Here is a 23,650-nt window from a genome sequence, read left to right on the forward strand (position 1 = left end):
ACAATGTCTGGAATAAATCAGGATCTTTGTTTATTCCCGGGACACATGTGTGGAGTTGCATTTCTGCATCTAGATTTTTTAAATTAAATTTGAAATGATGAGTCCTTCTCTTGAGTTTCTGAGACATCAGGAGACTCACAGCGGCGCGCTGACTCCTGGCTCAGCTCCAGCCTATAGATGGACAGCCTGTTGGCTCCTCCACACATGTTGCTCTTCTCTCCTTTGCACCCCATGTTGCATTCGCTCTCTGAAGCGTTGGGTGCCTGAATCTTGTGCCCACAGTAACATTCTGCTCCAAACTCCAGACCCGCATACATGTAGCCTCTGAAGGACAAAAGAAGGAGGATAAAAAGACCAAAGGTGAGATCTGATTGTTTGTGGTGCAGCTTAGCCCGTCCCTAGCCATTACAGTGTATCCCTCTGAACCACAGTGTGACCTGTAATCAATGAAAACAAACAAACTGAGCGCCAGGGATGCTGACGCAAAGATGAAAACACACAGAAACGTCTCTAATAGGCGAGTGATGTATGCTGCGAGCCTCGGAGACAAAACCACTTATCAAAGTCTGGCATACAGGAGAGTGAATCCCATCTTTCCTTCCTTTATGAAAGATTTGACTCCCGAGAGAGCTCTCGCCGATGCAATTAGACGTTTAACATAACTCGCACACAGGACAGATCCCCTGGGCTGTCAGTCAAACCCAAACCACCGTGCGCTGCTTTGTATGGCCTCTCATTTGTTTGTCGACTTATATTAACCCGCAGCTCTGGAAGAGAAGACAAAAACCAAGCAACAAGAGAGAGAGAGAGAGAGAGAGAGAGAGAGAGAGAGAGAGAGATGGAGACAAGCATCTTTCTTAGCTCTGATTCTCAGCTCTACGAATCAGTGATGGGTGTAATTTAATGCATTTGACAGAGCCGTCCCTGGTATTCCACAGGGAGGAGAAAAAGAGGTGGGAGGAAGATGGCGAGGAGGGAGACGGGATGTGGGAGGAAACATAAAAATGATGGAGAAGAGGAAGAGGGGCTTTGAAAACCTTTCACATATTTCTGTTTTTTCATAAAACAACACTTTGAAAATGACAAGAAATCTGTGATTCGCGTCAATAATAATAGTTTTTGCTGTTAAATCCTCTAAATCGGATATTCTCCTGAAGATTGCTGCAAAAATGATCTGTTATTTTGAATAAATGTCATTCAAATAAAAAAAACATTTCATCAGTTCATTTAATTTCACTTCACAAAAATAGAAGAGGAAGTGAAACATGGATGCATCATCCCTTCATGCATATAAACTTCCTGGTTTCATTAAACAGCCTCCGTTGGTCTTTTTATAGACAGTTAATCATCATAACAAGGTCACACTGGGTAATAATTACAGGTATCCATAGATCTGAGAGCAAAATGTCGTCTGATTAGAACTTTCAGTGCAGAGCATAATACAGGTGATGAAAATCTCTACATCATAGTCAATTTATTGAGTTGAAAAACACCTGAGGTAGATTGTGAACGTCTCCAGGTGTAATGGAGCACAGAGATGATTCTCTAGGAAGACTGATGAAGATAAAATGCAGATATTAAAACCTTTTGATGCTTTTATTTGACTTATTTTCACATTAAAGACATTTCCATTCTATAAAGCTCATTTCTGTGGGATTGACGTAAGCATGGACCACATCCTGTTTCATGTCTCCTCGGCTAAGAACTGGACGTAACAAAAATAGAAAAAACATGGAGGAATAAGTGATGGATGATGGTTTTGTTGTTTGCTTGCCTCGTACCTTTCAGCACAGTTGTCCTGGCAACGGAATACAGTCATTTTTTTGTAGTCAAAAAAGGAAACTCCTCTCAGCGCTCTTTTCTGAGTGTCATCAACGTGGCAGCCGATGTACTTTGCTGAAAAAAGAGAATCGAATGTTACTAAAATTCACATGAAACTCAGACAGAACTGTCGATTTGTGGATTTTAAAATGGAAATTCCTCAAAAGTGGCTTTGAGAAGAGGAACATCATCTATAACGCCGTGTGTTTTTCACAAGGTTGCATGGTGTAGTAACCACGAAGCACAGGAGGAGTCCAAACTGGGGCAGTATCATTATTTATTAACGAAGACACACATCCCCTTCTAGTGGCCTGTAACTGTAGTAGCAGTCATCGTGCTGCAGAAGTGCGTGCGCTTGTGTGTGTGTGTGTGTGTGTGTGTGTGTGTGTGTGTGTGTGTGTGTGTGTGTGTGTGTGTGTGTGTGTTAAAAGGAAGCTGAGGGAAGCCAGCAGCCCCCTGCATTACTTTAATTGGTGAAGTTTGACGGTCTGTGCCTAAGCAGCATGCAGTGAGCTGTAATCCGCTGCTGTTTCACGGCAGAACGCTGATTAAAAATCTTTGCATATTTGCGAGGTGAGTGAAGGAGGACAAGTCGGATGCACCTGCAAATCCAGAGAAAAAAACGAATATTGGAGAAAGGAGGAGATAAAATGAGATTCCCTGAAACCCAACATGATGGAGAAATGAGTGCTGTTGGATGCATGAAGGAAGGCAAATGCTTTGAAGCTATTAATTACTCCATCGTCACAATCCGCTGCTGTCCCGAGAGGTTAGTGTTACAGAAAAGAGATGCACGGGGGAGGAGGAGGGAGATGGAGACACCTTCATTTGATCTGATAACCTGATTGGTGGACGTCACAAGCACGTTGGTTTTCCTGTCCTTGAGTTGGCGAAGGCTCAGCCCTAAGTTAATGATATATCAATATATATATAGTTTTGGTGTCATGTCATTCTGATCTAATGTAACTATGACTTTTGACAAAATCACAGATGTTTGGAGTGTTTTTTACACTTTTTTGTGATATTTAGATACAAAAATCGCTCTCAACAGAAACCAGAAGCTGCAATCTGACAGACATTTAATAGGTGAATGAAAAACCTTCTCCCTGCCAGCCCAGTTGTCAGACATTTATATCTAAGGTTTTTAATAATCACGGTGTTTGTGCTGTGGGAGTTTGTTTTGAAACTAATGTTAAATTTCTTATTGAGATGTATTTTATAATAAATTTGCCTTGACCTTGGATTATCTAGTCAACCATTCATTACAGAGTGGTTTTACTCATTTAATCAACATATTTGCAGTGGTCTATGGAAAGAACGAATGCGTTGCAAGTCGTACGCGGTGCAAAAGAAGCCCAGAAATGCTTGAATCAGCACGGACAAGCCTGTTGCTGCAGAGAGTGGCACAACAAGGCAGGACTGAGTCTTATTTCCTGATGTTTGGACATCATACCTCGGACTGGTCAACAATAACGCGACTCTACCACTGACTTGCAACGTGGATATTTAATCAACACAAATAACACAAGTCTGGAGAAGTTTTTTCTGCGTAGTGGGGTTGCTAATGCTAACAGTTAGCTCCTGTTTGCTGAGATGTTCTCTGCTGTTTCCTGGACGCTAAAACAACAACAGCGTCCCCATCATGAGTTAAGATGGGTGAGTCCATGAATGTTAGTAACAGTGTGACGTAGATCTGTCAGGATTTTCTAATCCTAGAGTTTCACAGTCTGTTTTCTATCAGAAGCTAATGCAGGAGATAGGTGTAGGAGAATATTTTCATGATCAGCCTGCATGAAAAACTCAGAATGAGCGATTATAATCAGTAATAAATGTTTTTTTAGAGTTTCACACTTTTAAGGAAAGCACTAAACTTAAGATTTATGGGAACGTTTGAATAAAAAGGTAAATTACAATACAACTCTAGTTAAATAATTACAATTAAGATTAAATGAATCTGCAAAAACAAAATTCTTCACCCTTATGTTCTTTTTGTGTAACGGCTTTACCTCACATGTAAAAACTTCAACAGTTAGAAACAAATTCTAGATAAATCAATATTCCGGGTTTGCGAAAAATCGGAATTTTTTCACTCTTGTCTCCACGACCCTGGTAATAAACTGATGTGGTTATTGTGACGTTAGCACTTTTAGAGTGCTGTAGGGAAACAAAAAGAGCTTTATTTGTGACTGACAGAGTAACAGACGCTCTGAGGAGGAACAAATAACGGCGCCAAGGACATTTCCAGACATCCGCAGCTACTTTACTGTATTTTTTGAGGAAAGCAGGATATTTGTGCCATTCAGGCTCAGAGGTGTCAGCTGATGATGATCCCAAAAATGGAGTTTACATGTAAACCTGATCTGACGGGATTGTGTAGCAGCACAGTCTATAACAGTGGGAGATAAAACAGTAAATCCATGCAGTTGTGGACATGTTGTGATGATATAATCTACTATTGTCTGGGTGAATGTGTTGGGCAGCAAAGCATTGAAGGATTTGCACAAAGGAACAACAAACCCTCCTCCTCATCATCCAAAGACCAAATACAGCTTGGAATGCTGAGCCATTAAGATGCAGCAGAGATTTCTTCATTTTATAGCCGCATGAAGTTGGATGAAATCTGTGTGTGCTTTGCTGCGCCGTACATATTTAAATCAGCTTGTTTAGCAAAAACAAGTTTGGCGTTCGGATTTGTTTCAGGTTTTTTTCTGAAAGGGTTCACTACTGCACAAGTGAGGGTTGGGAAACAAGCTGAGAGCTGAAATAATTCACAAATGGTCTCCATCTCACCTCTCCCATCATCAATCTCTTTGGCATTGCGTCCTTTAAGTGCCCGGTTCCAGCTGCTGGCGTAATCCCCCCCCTTCCTTTCCGTGCTGTAGCCCTGCCGTCCGCTTTTTCTCATCCAACGAGGTCCAATCCTCCGCCCCGGCCTGTGTGTCTCCCTTAACACACGACTCACAATGCCGATCCCCCGGGTGTCCGATAATGAAGCTCGGCCGCCTGTCTCTGAAGCAACGGCAGAGACTCTGCCCCCTCGGGCCCTAGAGCCGCTGTCCCCGATGAAGCCTGAGTGCAGGAAGACGAGGCTCCCCGCAGTCAGGTAGAGGAGGATGAGGGAGAAGAATCGGACAGGTTTCCTGCAGAAGTACCGCTGTATCCTCAGGAGAGGCTTGGCCATGCTGGCTTCCTCGGCCACTCTGACACTCTCTCACAGTGAAGAAAACTCATAAAGCAAGATTCGATTCCAGATTTATGTCTGATCCCACCACACAGCCCTACTGGGGAGAAAAAAAGTCAGTGAAAGTGTCTTAATCTTGTACGGTCATCCAAGAGCAATCGCATGACTTCTCAATCATGTGTGGATCTTCGGTCCCCTAAGAGAGATGCTCTGCATGGGCGCACTGTGCCTCGCTGCCCCTCGTCCACATGAGAGCTGGCGCTCGTTCCCACCGACAGTCCAGTTCTCACAGCCGGCTACGGGGGCATGGCACGAAAAGTGAGTGGTTCAGAGTGAAAGATGATCGGCCAGTGCTGCTTTCAATCCAGTTATCAGCCTGTGAGGAGATACCACAGCAGCACTGCAGCAGCACTTTCTCCCACGCTGCGCGGAAGGAAGAAGGCTTTATTTACCAGCCGAGATGAGATCCTCCGGCTTTGTGCAGCCGGCTATTCACTGAGATGATCCTGGCAAAAAGACACACATCTGCAGTAAAGACACACACAAGGAGAGAGAGGACAAGCACATCAGAGAAAGCTGTAGAAGATAGGACAAGCAAGTTAAGGTTAGAAACTTCCTGGGAAGCTTTGGATTAATCAGAAAAATCTCCCCTCTTGCATGGAAAATGTTTCTCAAACAAAAATAATTCACAAATAACAATATATATAGGGAGGAGGAATCAAAGATGATGACTAAAAGCAATAAAAGTGTTTTGAAGGAGACACTGAACATATCAAGTGTGGAGTTGTGCATCATCTTTGGTAAATAAGGCGAGGCCGCGTGAGGGGAGATAAACAAGAGATCTACCCTGGAGCCTTTCCACCGAGCTGTCTGAGATCTAACATGAGAGGGAATGTAAGAAAATTAAAAACATAAATCTGGATGTTGTGAAGTGACAGAATCAGAGCAAACGGGCTCAAAGTGTGCAAAGGTTAAAAATCTGCAGGGGGAAAACAACTCATCTGCTGATTTTCTTCTTACTTATCATAATTCTGAGGTTTACTGACAACGGCCTTTTTTTTCCCCCTTCACTATACAAAAAGTCCGAAGCCTCCCTCAAAGGGGTCTCTGTTCTGGTACGAGCCGAGGAGCCTTCAACTGGGAGGTGTAACGCAACACTCCTCAAGGTCACGGAATTTTCCAGAAACATTCAGGGAGACGCACAGCCTGGTGGCTTTCTGTCCACTCTGGGGACAAATCTGCACCGTACTCGTCACCTGAAACCTCAGTGGCAGCGCAATCAACCCCCCACCCCCGCTCTCTCGTCTCCCCTCCTCTGACTCGCTACACCCGGAACGTTCCAACAACCTGCAGCATCCGCGCAGAAAGAGAAACAGATTTCCTGCGTGGAGCTGCAGAGGATGGCTGCATGAATGAATGAATCTCCAGGAGTTTAGCAGGATAGTTTGGGGTTCTGTGGGTGTTTTATTGGTGCCCTGACACTGATACTGTCTTATCAGCAGTCCAGATAAAAATCTAGGGCCAGAAGCAGGTTGGAGGTCCCTTCACACCAATGAAAACACGGCCAACATCAATAACAGCACATGGTTGTGACTTTTCTGTTTGTTCACAACAGGATGGATGAGTTAGGTGTTTCATTTTCTTTCCCATGAACACGAGCAGCCTCCGATCCACACGAACGTCTTTTTGCACAGTTTGATCATTTCTTCATTTCCACAGATCAGCAGCTGAGCAAACATATTGAAGAAGTCACAGAAGAAGCATAAATATTCTGTTTGTTTTCATGGAAAGAAATATAGATCATATTTCAGGTGAAGAACGCAAAAAACTGGGATTAGGAATCTTATTTTTGATTTAGACTCTGAGTCAATAGAAAAACAAAAACTGCTGCTCCCACATCGGCACCTACCCTGAAAAAAAGCAGCAGAGAGATTATGAGTTGTTAAAAAGGGTTAAAAAGCTGATGCGATACCTTTTCATAGAAAACACAGTAGATGGGTTTGTAGAGGAGAATATACGGAGGAAATGTGTGTGCGATACCCAACTCTGTGCCCCTTCATGAATGAAACAGCATCCTTACAGGTTAATTACTCCTGTTAATAATTTACTTCTCCTCGCAACACTGAATCAAACTAAACTCTGTTCAGTTAACGAGGTAAAATGGAATCAGCAGATGTAAAATATTCACAGCAAAAATGAAGATCTGAGCTTGACTTAAAGGGGAAATTCAGATTTAAATGAATAATTAACTGCTTACCTGCTGGAAATAGGTCTTTGAATTTCCTCAGTTTGGAAAAACAGAGTTTAGCTGTGATGAAAATATGCTTCTAGTTGTAGTTTCTCCAGAAACGTATCTACAACAGGTAAGATCATTTCCTCTTTTTAGCTTGTTTTTTCAAAGGCTAACTGACTTTTACCTGATAATAACAATTAAAGGCATAACAGACTTGAACATTATTATAAGAGTCTCTAACATCCACAACAACTGATAGAAATGTATCAGGAGCAGAGCCAGACCAAGGCATACACAAATTAAGCAACTTGGGGCCCCCATGCTGCCATAGGTCTCCCCTAAAAAGCACCAAGATGGCTTAATGTTTTCATAACTTAATAATACAAACAAAAACATTTAAATATTATTTCCTATATTTTCATTTGGTTTTATGGTGTGGTGATAGCATGTTTTACACATCTAGTCCAAATTTTAAGAGGAAAAGACAGTAAATGTCACTTCTTTAAAGTAAATGTCACTTTATAAATTCAGTGTTTATCTCTTGATGTTACCTTCAAATAGTTGAATTAATTTACCACACTTAAATAACACTGCATTTGGAAATGCTAATTAATTAGCGCATTTTTGTTCCTTTGCTAAGTCAAATGAATAGCCATAATAACACGGGCATGATGTAAGCTGCTTAGAAATTATGCTAAAGATAGTGGGTGTCATAAACACAAAGTGTTGTCTAGGAAGAATGAATCATCTGGTGTTGACTTATTTGTATGGGGGACCCCAAAGAAAATCTTGCTTAGGGCCCCACAAATGCGTGGGCCGGCCCTGATTAGGAGATAAAACAAGAGTTAAAAACTCAGGATGACTGAGGCAGAGAGAACTTTTGCTAATTTTTTTTTCCCAAGTGGACACGAACTCTTTAAAAACAGCCATTCAATGACAACTTAATCAGAGCAGATTTACGGTGGGATATTGAATCTGCGTGGAGCAGGAGCATCAGCCTGCTCTGCTCGTGCTGCAGGGAAATTACTCCACAATTCAAATCCATGAATATTCTTTATGTTGGCTCTGGGCTTCATCAAACAGGGAGAGGTGCATAGAAAGACGGAGAAACTTCTTGGAAACACAACGTTCTACATGATAGCAGCTGAACAAACCAAATGAAACAGAAGAGAAAGCTTTCAAAAGTCTTCTCACAAGCATCAACGGGACCTGAAATGAGGAGTTTGGATTCATGACAGAAGCTCATTAAATATTCAGTCCTGTTACTTTGTTCTACAGATGAGATCGATTCCTATTTCCTCATCTCTGGCTTGACACAAATCATTCCTCTCACCAGGAGGTGGAAGAGGCGTCCCGACGGGGACAATCCCCTCTGCAGTTCACACCACCTGGAGGAAATTAGCTGCCATGTTCTCTGAAAGCTGAAAATTGGTTCTTCTTGCAGGATATTTTACGGTTGTTGGAATAACAAAGGAAAACAAGTGTTAGCAAGGTTATATTTGGACTGCAGTTAAAGGAAAAACACTCAACAATAGGCTTCAAAAGAAGGGGAAACACTGTTGTTGTGGGAACATGATCACCAGAAGCAGGAAGACGAGGTCATCAAGCGCTCTGGTGCCAGCTAGTGGGACAGGAAGCTGTTTAGGTTTGTCTTATTGCCCTTTTGTCCCTATCGCCCTGAACGGTGCTGTCTGTCAGGCGTCAGAATTACCCTCCCCTCACCTTGGGGCCTGTCTCACCTCTATCCTCATGTTCTTCCTGCCAATGAAAGTTAGCTGTGTTTGTCTGATCAAATCAAACTGAAGATCTCATTTCTGCGCCAGTGAAAACAGTCTGCAGGCTCACGCTTACAAAAAGGTGGTTCCACATAGTTAGCTGGATTACAAATGCAAGAGAAAAGCAGGCACAAGCAGAAATTCAGCCTGCTTTTATGTCAACATACACGTTTATGCAGGCAGCTGCTCCTGAGCTGCGTCAGTAAGAAAAGGAATGCTTACAGTCTATACGAGAAAGTGTTGAGGCTTAAATAAACCACTTCAATGCCAAAGTTTTGCTGCGCTGCACGACCAATTCAAGTGCATGGATCAGCGCTGATGTCAAGTCTTAGAAGTGCAGGACGCTTGAAAGCTAGAGTTGCTGCTTTCAGTAAAATAGGATCATACTGCCAAAGCATTTTTCTTCTCTTAGTGTTTGCCAAAAGCTGTCCTGGGGCATGTTACAGGTTTGGTTTCCCCTTTTCTTGTCAGCCATTTTGAAAACACCTGATTGTTCTGTGGACACAACAGTGAATGGCATAAGGCCCGCTTCCACTGTCGGAACTTCAGAGCTTCAGGGTAGAAGCTTTCACCAGGCTGGCCAAAAGAGACCGCTTTTCTGGGTCATCTCAGGGTTCAACTAAGTAGCTGAACTAGGCGGGACTCGAGGAAAACTCTTGCTGATTGGCTGTAAAGCCTGAGTCATGCTTCTCCGTCTGCGTTAGTGCGGAGACACGCAACGCCAATATCCGTCCTTGCGGGCCTGCTGGAGAGCTCCGCAAGGACGGACGGAGTCGACCTCTCTTTTCAAAACATCCGTCCGTCGAGATGGACAATGCAAGCTTGTGATTGGTCAGGACGCCACTGTTGTCTACACCGCCGCCATTGTGCCCTCAAAAACATAAAGAGAGCCGAGGATAACTAGCGGCAGACACGGAGAAGCTTGAAGAATAAAAATACTCTAAAAATATGAACTTTTAATCCCCTGTGACTGGAGGAGTGAAATATGCACATCAAGCGTTTTATTTGTGGATGGAAATGACAGGAAACGTGGGTTTAGAGGTGGCGAGCGCATGAAGAGGTGGAGGAGGATGAGAGACAAATTTGTCTGTGTTAAAAAGTCTCGTATATACAAGAAACACAATATAAACACACTATCTTGGACCGGATACATGACAGGATACCACAGAACAGCGCTACGCCCTCTGTTGTCCTGGTGGGGTATTGCGGTGCAACACTCCCCAGGAGACGGAGAAGTATGAGGGCAAAACATCTCCGTCCGTGCGTGCGTGTCTCTCCCTTTTGGAGCTGACGGAGAAGCATGAATCAGGCTTAAGTCAGTAAGAAATGATTGTTGCCAAAAGACTGATATTTGTAAAATTGTTCCATGTGAAAACTCATAGGGAGCCTAAGCCACGCCCATCTACTTCCGGACCATGAGTCCCCTGAAAAAATATAGCTCTTTTAATCCCACTGACTTGCGTTCCTTTTTTGTTCCTCCAGGGACCCATGAGCATAGTTGGTTTTTTTTAGGAGGGGGGGCACGGGGTGCATGTGACTTTTTCCAAAGTCAGTTTTTGCCCCCTGCACTTTTTACCATCTGCTCATCTGATCTTCTCAGTCCCTACACCCCCAGCAGGTCCCTGAGGTCCAGTGACCAAAGCCTACTGGTTGTGCAGAGCACCAGGCTAAAGACCAAAGGTGACAGATCATTTTCTACTGTGGCCCCCAGACTCTGGAACTCTCTCCCCCTGAACCTGAGATCAGGGGACTCAGTGGACTCCTTTAAAATGCAGCTGAAAACTCACCTGTTCAAGCTAGTTTTGGTGTGACCATTGTTGAGGGTCTGCCCTCATGAGAAATTGCTACTCAGTATTTTCTCCAAAATACTGTGCCAAAAACGCCCTGAAGCGTAAAGAAATAAGGCATATTTAAGCATCAGCACCAGCTACAACTTCATTTCCCATGATTCCTTGAGCCGGAAGCAATGTGATGACGTCACCGCCGAACCCCGGAAACACGTTCTGCGCATGTGCGGGAGCCACACAGTCTCAGCCCGCCAGCCTCTGAAAGCCATAAATTTCAGCGAAAACGAAACTTATTCGTTCTTTTGTCCAGTTTAACTGGCGGTGAAGGACACACTGGTTGCTACGGCTCCGGACAACGTGAGCACGTGGGAGGCCTGGCTGCTGAAGAGGATCGAACACCGAACCGCTGAAAAGCAGTGGAAATCCATCAGATCTGCTCTCCTGATGCTCAACTCCAGCTGATGTGTGAGAAATCGATCGCTGCTACGACTCTAGACGTGTGAGGACACAGAACCTGGCTGGAAAGCAGCGGAAAACCATCAAATCAATGGAGAATGACGATTGGAACATCTGGGGGACGCCTCGCTGTTTTCGTTTGTTCAAAGTTTTTTTTTCCTATCTCTCTATTCTTTCGTTCCTTTACTAGTCCGAACAAGCAATAAAACCGCGCTATTGCTTCAAATTACATCGGTTTTCTCTTCTCTGTACCAAAAAACGCCATCGGATCCTTTTAAGAGAAAGCAGTTTTGTTGTTTGTCATTGTTTAGTATCTTAAATAGTTTTTATGCTGTGGCCAGGCTGACAAACTATCAGATATTCATTTATGATTGATCTTTTGTGTTGTTTCTTGATCTTTTTGAAGTGTTTTGAGTGAATTAAGTTTAAGTTACTGTGATTGAAAGTGCTTCGGAAGTTTAAAGTGCAAGTTGCCCACCCACACACACACACACACACACACACACACACACACACACACACACACACACACACACACACACACACACACGCACACACACACACACACACACACACACACACACACACACATTCTGGTTTTCCCTGTTTAGGGGGACAAACACACATACTTGTTTTTAGTGTTTGGCGGGACTCAAGCTAAAACACACATTCATTGGGTCAGATTATTTTACAGTCTCATTATTTCATTGTTAATCCATTGTTATTTGTTTGATAAAATACGTTGGTTAATATTGTTGGCTGAACACTTCAGAAGGAGCTGAAGTGATTAATTCAGTTAATAAATGTTATTCAATTAAGATTCTGTCTAAGGTGATTTGTCTGTGTTATATGAATTATTCAACTGCAGCTCGTTAGGATTCACGGAATGTTTAGACGAGACTGATAAGAGTTTTGGATTCAATTTGTCCCCTGTTAGAAGGGGTGGTGCCCCGCGGATATCCCCGGATATCCTAATTAATTAATTAATCGGTAAATATTTCCATATTTACGAATGTATTGAAGAATCCAAAAAGTAAGTAAAAGCTTACAAATTATTCGTTGACGTATAACCCCAACACCATCTTCACCACCCTCTCCTTATTCTGCTCTGGTTCCGCCTTTCCCAGGATCCACTGATTTCCCTCTTTCCCATTCATTTTCTCTCTCCCTCTCCTTACGTTATTTTTGTATTCGCAATTATAATTTGTTTTCATTTTAAACATATTTTAATCATTTTTTAAATATTTTTTAATACGTCAATTTTTTTTGTAAAGTGCCTCGTGATTTTTCTTTCTTTCTTTCTTTCTTTCTTTCTTTCTTTCTTTCTTTCTTTCTTTTCCATCCAAAAACAATATATGCTATATTAAATAGACACTGGTTGAGCACTAGGACCAAGAGGAAAACATCTGCTTGTGTTGAAGCCTGTTTCCCATTCGAACCGTCCATAAGCTCATCTATTGGCTCGGCTGATATTTGCTAACATGTGATTGGCCGTTTGTGCCACCTGTATACTTGACAGTTCTGCTTTCCTGATATTGCATAAAAGAGCCTCTAGGCTGTAGTTTTATATAAGTCTTTTGTATGCTTACTGTAAAGATGGGGACTGGTGGCTACGCTCGGGAACTTGGTGATTTAGCCCCCTAATCCACCCCCTCAAAGCTGAGTGTCAAGAGGGGAGGTAATGGCTCCCATTTTTAAAGTCTTTGGTATGACACGATCAGTCATGAACCCCAATCTCCCAGTCGTAGGGCAGACACTCTACCATTAACACGTTGAGAAAATAAAGGTGCAGTTTGTAAGAATAAAATAAAAATGACATCCTGTGGTCAGATTTGGTTACTGCAGCCCATTTTCAAAACACTCTACTGTTCTGTGAGTTTGGCGGCTGTTGCCAGTTATGGATCAGCACCAGAAGATTCTAGATGACGAGTGAAGATGAGTCATACACAGTAAGTTGATGAACAAATACATTTCACTGTAATATCGAGTTGTTCGTAATTGAAAAGGTAGCTTAAGATTTGTTTGCTTCTAATTTACCGTTAGCATTGTTAGCTCAACGTTAGCCTCTAGCTTTCTTTGCCCAATATTAGAGTTAAAAAAAGATGCGATGGTTTCATGGGGTACAAGAAAAAACTTCTGAGTCACTCCTGTTTTCTGGCTTATGTTTTGCCAGCCAGCCTCAAAGTACAAATGCCCGTGGGCTTACAGAATATAAACAACAACTATGGGAAAGAACGGCCAACCCCCCATCCAGCTGAGAAGGAAATCTGTTTCAATGGGGCCTTCCTTCCAGTATGATTGAGACATTAGACTGTTTTGTGATTATTTGCAAAATTCTTACGTACTGCACCTTTAAGTTCTGTTGAAATTATTTTTAAAAGACTCCCTAAAAAGATTTCTCCCTGAAGCGGTCAAGTGGTGCTTTGGTGCCACAGAATACATCTAGTGCCTCCACTTTACATTCATTAACCTTACATCATTGACCTGCTTTAAAGTTAATTTTAGACATTAGCCCTGCAGCGCAGAACCATAGCATATAAATGAACATTCCTCACGTTCAACCCCTTCCCTGATGAGTTTACACAACTTCCATTAAGCCCCCTGCAGCAGGAAAACTATACGTGTTTCTGCATTTTACTTCTGCGTCCATTTCTTCTTTCTCTGACTATGTCAGAAGAGACTCCATGATGGGGGTAACGTCTTTCCAGAGTGGCTTTTACTGCTGTATCCATAGCTGATAACTGTTAATTTAGAAACTACATTTACCATTTTAACCGTTCTTTAATCCTAAACTCAGACAACAGAATGAGCATCAGAGCAGGTGTGGCTCAGAGCCAATCGGAAGGTCGATAGCATCTGTGGGCAAAAGCAATACCTTCTTCTATGGCCTCTATTTATTCTTCTGTGTATACAGAGTAAAAAGCACTGCACAGGCTGAAAAAGTTTATATACTAGGAGTGGTTCGGTAAGTGCTCAGACACCAGAAGAGTGCCGGATAGACGCAGCCCATTTACAGTTTAAGAGATGCTTCTGGGCAGAAGGTTCAATCCATCAGCCACTGCACAGACAAATAACCTTTATATATTATTTTAGATCCTGTTTCACTTTGATTATCATCTGCAGAAGCATCAAAAGTCTCTGCATTCCTTGTTTATTGAGTGTTTTTTCCTACATATTTTAGAGACAGGACCAAACTGAAGCGATTGTTACACACCATCTGCTGAAAATCCTCTTTCTCCATTATCATTCCATTTGGCACCGGAAAGTTAGAAACCACCAATGGCAGGGAATGTTTTTAAGCGCACACCCTGTGATGCTGAAAAACTCGGCGGGGAAAAAGCTCATTGTAATCCTGATAATGCTGAATGGTCCATTAGGCTCAGTGGTGACCTTTTTCTCAGAAAGAAAAGAGGTAAATTAAAAGGTCTAAAAATAATGTAATCCTCGTCTTTGGCAGTTGCACTGCAGTGTCAAGCTGGAGCGTTGTAATTGAACGGCCGGCGATCATCAACGTTTCCACCAGATAACCGACTAAGAGTCGAGACGAAAATGAAAGGAGCAGATTAATTGCGCCATTGTGATTGTAAGCACAAAGCAGCAGCTTAATTAGACAAAAACTGAAGAAATCATCTGGATTTTTGCCGGTTCTGACAGGAAATAAAACGTAAAAAGACAGATCGGATTATTTTTGTAGGGGGAAATAATGACATATTCTTGGTGCCAGCAGACAGAAACTAAAGATGCTTCAGCTCCGAAGAGAGAAAATGTTCTCTGTGTGAGTTTTTGCCGCATCCAGATCCCATTTGGCCACGTAGATCGACATTAGAGAAACAATCACTTGAACCGGTCCTCTCTAATGGCTTCATAAGAGTAGTAATTATTCTGCAGCAGGGAGATGCTGTCAAAGGGAGACCAAATGATGTCTTCTTCTAACAAAACCTCAACGGCGCTCCTCATTCAGCCCCTTTCAGACTACTTGCTGTTGTTTTTTTTCTCCACTCTTCTCCTTACACACCTCCTCTAAGCACAGAGGATCTCTCTGCTTTAATTAAAAGTGAATTCTCTCAGCTCCGTTCTGCTGTGAATCTCGGTCCTTTCTGCTTGAACAGACTTAAGAAGGGATTGCAGAGGGTTTCAGCAAATGTTTAATTTGTGAGGAAGAAGAGTGGAAGAGTTATGGGGGGAAGTAGGAAATGTTGTGTGGAAATTTCAACCATTTCAAACAGCCAACAATTAACGTAAAAAAACACAGGAGGGGGAAATTTTAACTGCATGATGCAAAAAAGTTACATTAATTATTTAAAGTGAGCGAGGCTCTTCTATTCTTTCATGTCACACAGTGAATAAAACCGGATTTCACTAAGAAAATGTCCTCAGCAGCGCTGAGGAGTGGGCGTTTTGTTTTTATTTAGGGTCAGTGTTAAAAATGTTAAACAGTCAAACGACTCCTTTTACAATTTCTGACACTGATCTTCTTTTCAGTGTGTAATGTCAAACTCAATCATGCCAACAATTGGCAGTTTGTACTGAACCCTCTATTAAGTAGTCAGTCACCAAATTATCTTCGTGGAAATGATGTTAACTTTGATCTCCAACTATGTTTCTGAAAAAATCCAACTGCTGTCTGGGTGAAAGTGCTCTGCTAACTTCCAAACTGCATCATTATGTAAGAAAAGCAATGATTAGTAATGGGAACGTATTTAGAATTGATTACAGAGGAAATTGGAAAGCTGTTTACTGAGTTCACTACTTATGCCGATAATTGATCCTCCCCTCCAGACAATCTTAACGACACGTCTGATCTAAATATAATCTTGTCAGATGTTCCTGCTGTGTGTGGTGTGTTAAAAGCTCAATAGCACGTCTGGATTGCTCGGACAAAAATTCAAGGGCGACGGTGGCAGAAAGGTTATGTGCCCGCTCCATAACTGGAGGGTTGCAGGTACGAGTGCTGCTCAGTCCATCACAGTTGTGTCCTTGGGCAATACGCTTGACCCTCTTGGCTGCTGGTTGAGATTGGAGGCAGCCTCGCCTCTGTCAGTGTACTTCAGGGCAGCTGTTGCTCATCACCACCAGCATGTGAATGTGTGTGCGCCTGGGTGAATGACTGGTTGTGTTGTAAAGCACCTCGGGGGGTTGTAGATAGGGGTGGGAATCAAAAACCAGCTGTTGTTCAATTCAATTCAATTCAATTCAAAAATACTTGATTAATCCCAGAGGGAAATTGATTGCTGTAGTAGCTCAGAATAATAATAATAATCAAGTCATCAAAGAGTTATTGTATATTACAATGGCTGTTGGCAGGAAGGATCTCCAGTAGCGGTCAGTGTTGCAGCGAAACTGAAGAAGCCTCTGACTGAAGACACTCTTCCGTTGTCGGACAGTCTTGTGAAGAGAATGCTCAGGGTTGTCCATAATTTTCTTGATTCTCTAGAGAATCCTTCTTTGCATTATCTCCTCCAGCGGTTCCAAAACTGCCGAAACTCTGGCTGAGTCCTTGAAAGCGCTTGGAGTTCCTGCATCTTGTTGGCCAGTGATCTCACATTGCCCATTATGATCGATGGAAGAGCTGGTTTGAATTTCCTCTTTCTCTGTCTCGATTTTGCTCCCGCTCTGCACACACGCTTCTTGCATTTTAGCTCATTTGGGATTTGTGGCTTCAGTTGAGGTATTATTTCAGCCTTTCCAATATTAATCAGCTGCTCCCGATTGTAAACCAGCTTGTTGCCATGGTTACACATCATAACAAATGCTCAAAACGTGAAAAAAGCTAAAAAATAGCAGTAAAAATCCTCTAAGCTTCACAGCAACAGAAACAGAAAAATGTCCAAAAAATACCGTTTTTCTTGAGAAACTAGAAGAAAAAATGCCCAAGAAAAGGCAAAACTTACATATAGTCAACAGAGCTACTCCAACATGCAGCCACCCAGAGCAGCGCACTTCTGGAAAAAAAGAAAGTGAGAACCGGTTCCCACTGTTTCAATTCCAATGAAACCTTTGCCTTTTTTTTTTCAAATACATGATGCATAGTTTACGCGTTTAGTCAGCAGGAAACAGCGGCACAAATGCCCAAAAGTTTGGTTTTACTTTTCGAGAAAGGATGACAACAGGGCAACTTGTAAATACTTGCAAAGTAGATATTTTATCAAAGAGAGGAAACATTATGAATATGCAAAATCATTTGCACACAAACTACAGGATAGCTTAAAATGAATGATGTGTTTTTGACCTGTTCCAGACTAGTGAAGTTCAACGCAGCAGCAGCGGTGATGTTTGCACATCCTCTCCTGTTAACACTGCAGGTAACCAATCAGCTAACACTGCCTTACATGCTAGCGTCTTTTGCCTTATATACACACCTCCACACTGGCAGACTCCAGTGACTAAAGTCCGACCTGTGGTGAGATTTTTCCCAACTTGCAAAAGCAACACTGCATCAAACAAGAAGATGGCTCTGCCTTCACAAGGAACATGAAAAAGAACATTTGGAAAGATCTTTCCAACCAGTATCAGGTACAACTGATTACTCATCATTAATAAACTGGTAGTTATTTGCCACTTATTGAACTACTCGGGTACTGATAAGGAACTGGATGGATAGACAGAATCGACAATGATATTGATCTGGTGGTAGAACCCTAGAAGGCGCCAAGAAAGGCCATTTACCATTCAACAATAGCCAACATGTTAAGATTATTTTGTCCTGATTCTGAGGATAAAAAAGCATGTTGCCTTTTGAATGGGATGTGTAGTCAAACAAGCCAGTTAACTAAAACATGCTGCACTCCCCTCCGCTGCCATGTTTGTTTAATCCATAGTCACGTGTGATCTCAAGAGGTCTTGCGAGATTTCCTGTCAGACCGAGGAATGTCGTCATCGTCGTCTTCCTCTGCTTATCCGGGTCCGGGTTGCGGGGGCAGCATCCCAACAAGGGAGCTCCAGACCGTCCTCTCCTCAGCCACCTCCACCAGTTCCTCCGGCAGGACCCCAAGGCGTTCCCGGACCAGATTGGAGATGTAAACTCTCCAACGTGTCCTGGGTCGACCCAGGGGCCTCCTGCCGGCAGGACATGCCCGAAACACCTCCCCAGGGAGGCGTCCAGGAGGCATCCTGACCAGATGTCCAAACCACCTCAACTGACTCCTTTCTATCCAGAGGAGCAGCGGTTCTACTCCGAGTCCCTCCCGAATGTCCGAGCTCCTCACCCTATCTCTAAGGTTGAGCCCGGCCACCCTACGGAGGAAACTCATTTTGGCCGCTTGTATCCACGATCTTGTTCTTTCGGTCATTACCCAAAGCTCATGACCATAGGTGAGTATTGGGACGTAGATCGACCGGTAAATCGAGAGTCTGGCTCCGTGTGTGAAATCGGTTCATGTGTAGTTTTAGCCGTGTGGCCGGACACACACCAGGACTTATGTGGGTCACTCAAGTTTCATAAGTCGTCCGACAATTTTAAAATCCTGCTGTGTGAACCTTGCCTTAGAGTACATTTTCATAAAGAGAAGAAAGAGGGAAAAAATCTCCCAATCTGCCGACAACCTGTTTGACCGGCAGTCATCTTATTGTTTAGCGATCCATCAAAAGCAAGGGTACGTATAACTCAGGCAATATGGCTGCAAAATCATCAGTGACACTCAAACACACAGCTGGACATCAAAAACATAGTTTCTCCACATTTTTTTAATACATATGAAAAAAGCTGAACAATTCACTTGTTACTTGTTAATATCAGGTAGCAAGATAACCTTTAATTTGATAGGCAGGGTTTACAATAATGAAGGACATCATTATGAAGACAGAATCTGTCTTGAAGTCTAAAACCATTATTTTTTTGGCATGCAAATTTAAATTTGACTCTTTTTACAGTTCCTCAAATTCTCTAGTAGATCATCCAGTTTGAACCACAAACATTAACTGTGACCAACACTCGTCAGTTCTCACGTTGGGAAGAGGAAAGTTGGACATTAGCAAGGACTAGCAGTCATCATCATCATCATTCATTGCAACAAGAAAGCTGGGGGAGCCTTCTCTCAGAGGAAGATGTTAGCACAGCTGTCCTTGTTCATTGCACAATCTCTCCTAAATTGTTGGGCAGAGCAACAAAAGATAAACAAGCAGCAGAGCGGTTGACGGTGCAGTGCAGAGTGCATACCGTCCCTCCTCTGTACTACTACTCAGATTCATGCTCCTGAGTCAACGAGTGCCCACTTTGCTCAAGTGTCCTTCAGCAAGACCACTCCAGCTGTGCTGTTCACCAGCTCTTCACTTCAACCTCCCACAGCAAGAGAAAAATGTCAGGAACAATAAGTGTTTGTTTTCTAAGACACACAAGTTACGATGAACCAGACGGGGATTTCGTGAATTGAAGGCTTCGTATTAACGAGCTCTTTAACACAAATCCATTTGAAGAGACAGGTACCGACTAAACCTCACTTCCTTTATTGTTGTTAACTCAGCAAAGCTATTTCCTGTGAGAAGCCACCGGGTGGTCTCAAGGTTGGAAAAAACTGCAACTTTAAGAGCTGTGTGGTGTCAAACTAACAAACATCATCTCACTAATCAGGAGAGGATATAAAAATTTTCACTTGACACCATGACTGAAAAATTTTCATCTGCACATATGGTACAATTTATAACGTGCTGTGCATAAATACATTAAATTATTGTACTTATTTACAGGAACATGGTCAGTATTTTATTCGCTCGACTTAAAACTGAATTCATTTAAAGTCTGCCGAAGTTTAAAAGGGACATATTATGCAAAACTCACATTTTGCATTCTTTTGTGCTGCCACGTTGGTCTCTACTACCTCTGTAGGGGTAGGGTTAGAGTGTGGAGCCGAGTAGTGGATGGGGGATAGCCGTTCTTTCTGTCGTTCTTTTTTTCACTGTGTTTCACTCAGATGCACACAAATTAGCTCCTCCACGAGACAGAACACTTATAGGGGGTAGTGATGTGACGTGCACAAACGAATCGAATCTTTTGAACAGGTTTTTGAACAATGAGAGCCGAGTCCCTGTAGAGAGCCGTTCATCTTGTCTTCCTGTAACAAACCTCCCAGGAAGCTGGTAAAGCGCACCTGCTCAAACCCCACCCACCGCTGTGACTGACATAAGAGGAATGCTACCAAACAACATGTGCCCTCATGGACACCGGATGAACACGTTGCTCTTAATACCCACCCCCACTCTCTTGGCTTCACTTCGTTCAAAGGAGTCAGTCTTTTGAACGGCTCTTTGAGGTAAACGACCAACTAATGAACGGCTCCCATGAAAGAGCCATAAATCCCATCACTACTCCAAGCCCCTTCAGGATATCAGAGCTTCTCAGCCTATTGAAGCCTAAGCAGGGGAGGGGTGGGTGTGGCCAGTTCCAGCCCTGTCAGAGCTCATTCTGAAAGGTACTAAAAATGTCAAGGTTAAAACTGTTGAAATTGCTTAATGTGAAAGGGGTTTAGTGCAACGAACTTCATAAACATGTTTTGTATCAACCATAGAGCAAACCTTAGGAGAAAAGTCATAATATGTCCCCTTTAATTGCATTATATTCATTGATCAGGTGTTGTTTGGTGTGTGAAAATGTTGAAACTACAATAACGTGTAGATTTGTAGAACTTGTCGAAACGAGCGACCCAAATCTTATCATGAATTAAATGCATATTTTTTATTCTGCCAGTCATGACTAGATGATAGAGAAGCTCTCAATAAAATCTCCAACACATTTATGAGTTCTGAATCAAACAGCAGTGACAGTAGAAAGCTGTATCAATGTTTGCTTTCTGCACGACAACACCCCCACACCCCCACCCCAAAAAGCCCAATCTAGTACAGTATAAACGTGTGTTTTGAGCCATGACACAAATCTAACATTTTCTCCACAGGAAAAACTTTTTTCTCCTCTTTCTCCCTCTCTCTTAGTACGCAGTCTGTTTTGCTTTAACCACCTACACATATAACCCACAGCAGAATCTCAAACATTTGACACTTATGCTGCTTGAGCTGTTTCTGTCAAACTGAAGTGATGAAATATGAGGCAGGCTGGAAGAAAGTAGCAGAAAGATTTTTCTCACAAAGCATCAGCTGAATTATTCAGCTCATGAGCCAATTCTGAGTGAATTAATTTTATTAATAAAAAAAAAGTTAGATGAGCTTATCCAAACTAGTCCATCTTAGAAATGTGATGTGTTAAGCACACGCTGCAAAAATGTGTGGCCAACCTTCTCTGTGTGACGCAAATCAGTCTGCAAAGGTCGAGGAGCACCACAGGCCTGCTGTCAACGTTTCCTCCCCGATTAAGTATGAACATGCTTTGAGGCCTTTGTTACTCAGACGTTTCACTTGAATTTTGTTGTTGGTGGTAAACAAGTTGTTGATGTCGTTCTCTCCTCGCAGTCACAACAATGACTGAGCGTGTTTTCGCTGGCGGTAAAAGAACATGGCTGCCTTTGCACTGACCTACCTGCAGCTTTAGATTATTGTTTAGAAGATGAAGCATCTTCTCTGACCTCAGTGTTATTTTTATCTGCTTTTCTCCTGCAATCAATCATGCTACTTTAATGTGTTGCATCTTTTGAATTTGTGCGAATCGCATCAACAAGCCAAGTAATTATATATAATCAATCTGTCACATCTATTTGGCATCTAAAAGGAAGATCAGAAGGGCCTATTGTTCAATTAAAAGCTCAACAAAATATGTTTACTTTATTTATTTATTTGAAACAACACTTTATATTCTTAGACAATTCTTGAGGACTAATGACTTGTTTCAATATATTTTCCAAATTTCTTTAACTGAAATGCAGTAAATTGTTTCATTCATTTAGGAAAAAATCTAATTTATAAATGATGCATCCATTCTAGATCTATTTCTTTACTTTTATAAAGATAAAAATACTACATGTAAGGAAATTGAGAAAGAGGTTTCGTGAACTATATGTGCACACAGGAAAGCACTGTGCAATGCAGTTATGCATGTCTGTGTGTGTGTGTGTGTGTGTGTGTGTGTGTGTGTGTGTGTGTGTGTGTGTGTGTGTGTGAGCGCGCGCGCGCGTGTATGCGTGCATGCTTGCGTGTGTGATGTTTGTATGCAGCAGCAGAAATGGGCAACGTATCTGGGGATTCGGGCTCTCTGACAGCTGCCTGCTTTTGGCTTGCAGGAATGAGAGCGGCTCAGTGCTGCAGCCTCTCCTGAGATGAATAAAATATGACAAGCACATAGACTAGAGCTTCACTGTTGCTCTGATGCAACATGGAACAACACCTCCAACGATAAAGGAAGAAAGAGGATGGCTGCACATGTTTCCATCTGTGTGTGTGTGAAAGATACAGAAAGAGAAATTTCTGAAATATCAGTGAGATGAAAGCGAGAACTTCTGTAATTTTCTTAGAAGAAAACTTACACCTCCATCACTTTGCAGCATTTGTTTTAACTGTGGTATCTTTGGTTTAAATGCACTTAGCTTTGGAATTTCCAGCTCCGTTTTCATCCTCTAGCATTTCCTCCAGAATTCTGTGGATTTCCCTCACTTGCCGAGGCAGAAATATGCTTTAGTGCTGAAACTTTTAAAATCTGCCAAAACAAAAAAACATTCAACATCTTTGTATAGAAATGGGCTGTAGGGTGGAAGTCTTTGGAGGATTCCTCAAACATGGAGAACACAAAACATGTAGCGTTCTGTACTCTGGATGACCCGACCATTTAAATTTATTTATGCACCCTATGATGCAGAATAAACAAAACATTATTTCCTTTTTCTAAGAACCCCCTAGAAAAGTGTTAGATGTTTGACCCTGGGATAAAAACATGTACTGGTAATTATAGCTTCTACTGTGTTCTTCTATAGAGTTGGTATCTTCTCAAAAATTGTATTAAAAAAACATTCATTTGCTACTTCTGCTCGATGATAAATAGACTATTTTTTTCTTTGAGCAGCAACAAGGGCACGAACACTTCACCAGGGGCAGAGTTGCCATGGCAGCTTGATCTAATCGCATTAAAGGTTAGAAAAAGCAACAAAATAGAAAATATGTTTAAAGTTATTGCAGCAGTGGTCAGATGAATCAAACGCATTGGGACAACTAAAGAAAAGGATGCAGAAGGATCCATGCAGCACTCCGAGCAATAATCATAACACAGAGGGGAAAACAAAGCTAATAAAATACAAAGTTATGGTACTTTTAGGGTTAGATTGACTATTTCTGATCAGTACAAACAAATTACATTTATTTTTTCACACACACACACACACACACACACACACACACACACACACACACACACACACACACACACACACACACACAAACAAACAGTTTTTACAATTCAACTCTGAATCCACACCCAAATTTGGAATATTCCAGCAGCTCTATTATATGGTCATTTATGGTCTGATGT

General features: G+C 42.2%; 1 protein-coding gene across 3 annotated transcripts in view; it reads right to left on the minus strand.

Moving 5' to 3' along the window:
- The window catches only part of wscd2 (WSC domain containing 2), a 52,970-nt gene that overhangs the window by 14,938 nt on the left and 14,382 nt on the right, over positions 1 to 23,650 (minus strand). For 2 of the 3 annotated variants that reach the window (XM_070546107.1, XM_070546106.1), the window contains 3 exons: positions 4,612 to 5,527; positions 1,782 to 1,896; positions 140 to 324 (listed from right to left, as the gene is read on the minus strand). In XM_070546107.1, coding sequence (XP_070402208.1) covers positions 140 to 324; positions 1,782 to 1,896; positions 4,612 to 5,002 — 691 coding nt within the window. In that variant the 5' untranslated portion in view covers positions 5,003 to 5,527. The remainder of the gene's footprint in view (positions 1 to 139; positions 325 to 1,781; positions 1,897 to 4,611; positions 5,528 to 23,650) is intronic. The other variant, XM_070546108.1, reaches the window with a different exon arrangement.

The sequence above is a fragment of the Nothobranchius furzeri genome, chromosome 17 (assembly GCF_043380555.1).
Source record: "Nothobranchius furzeri strain GRZ-AD chromosome 17, NfurGRZ-RIMD1, whole genome shotgun sequence".
In the NCBI taxonomy this organism is placed as follows: domain Eukaryota; kingdom Metazoa; phylum Chordata; class Actinopteri; order Cyprinodontiformes; family Nothobranchiidae; genus Nothobranchius; species Nothobranchius furzeri.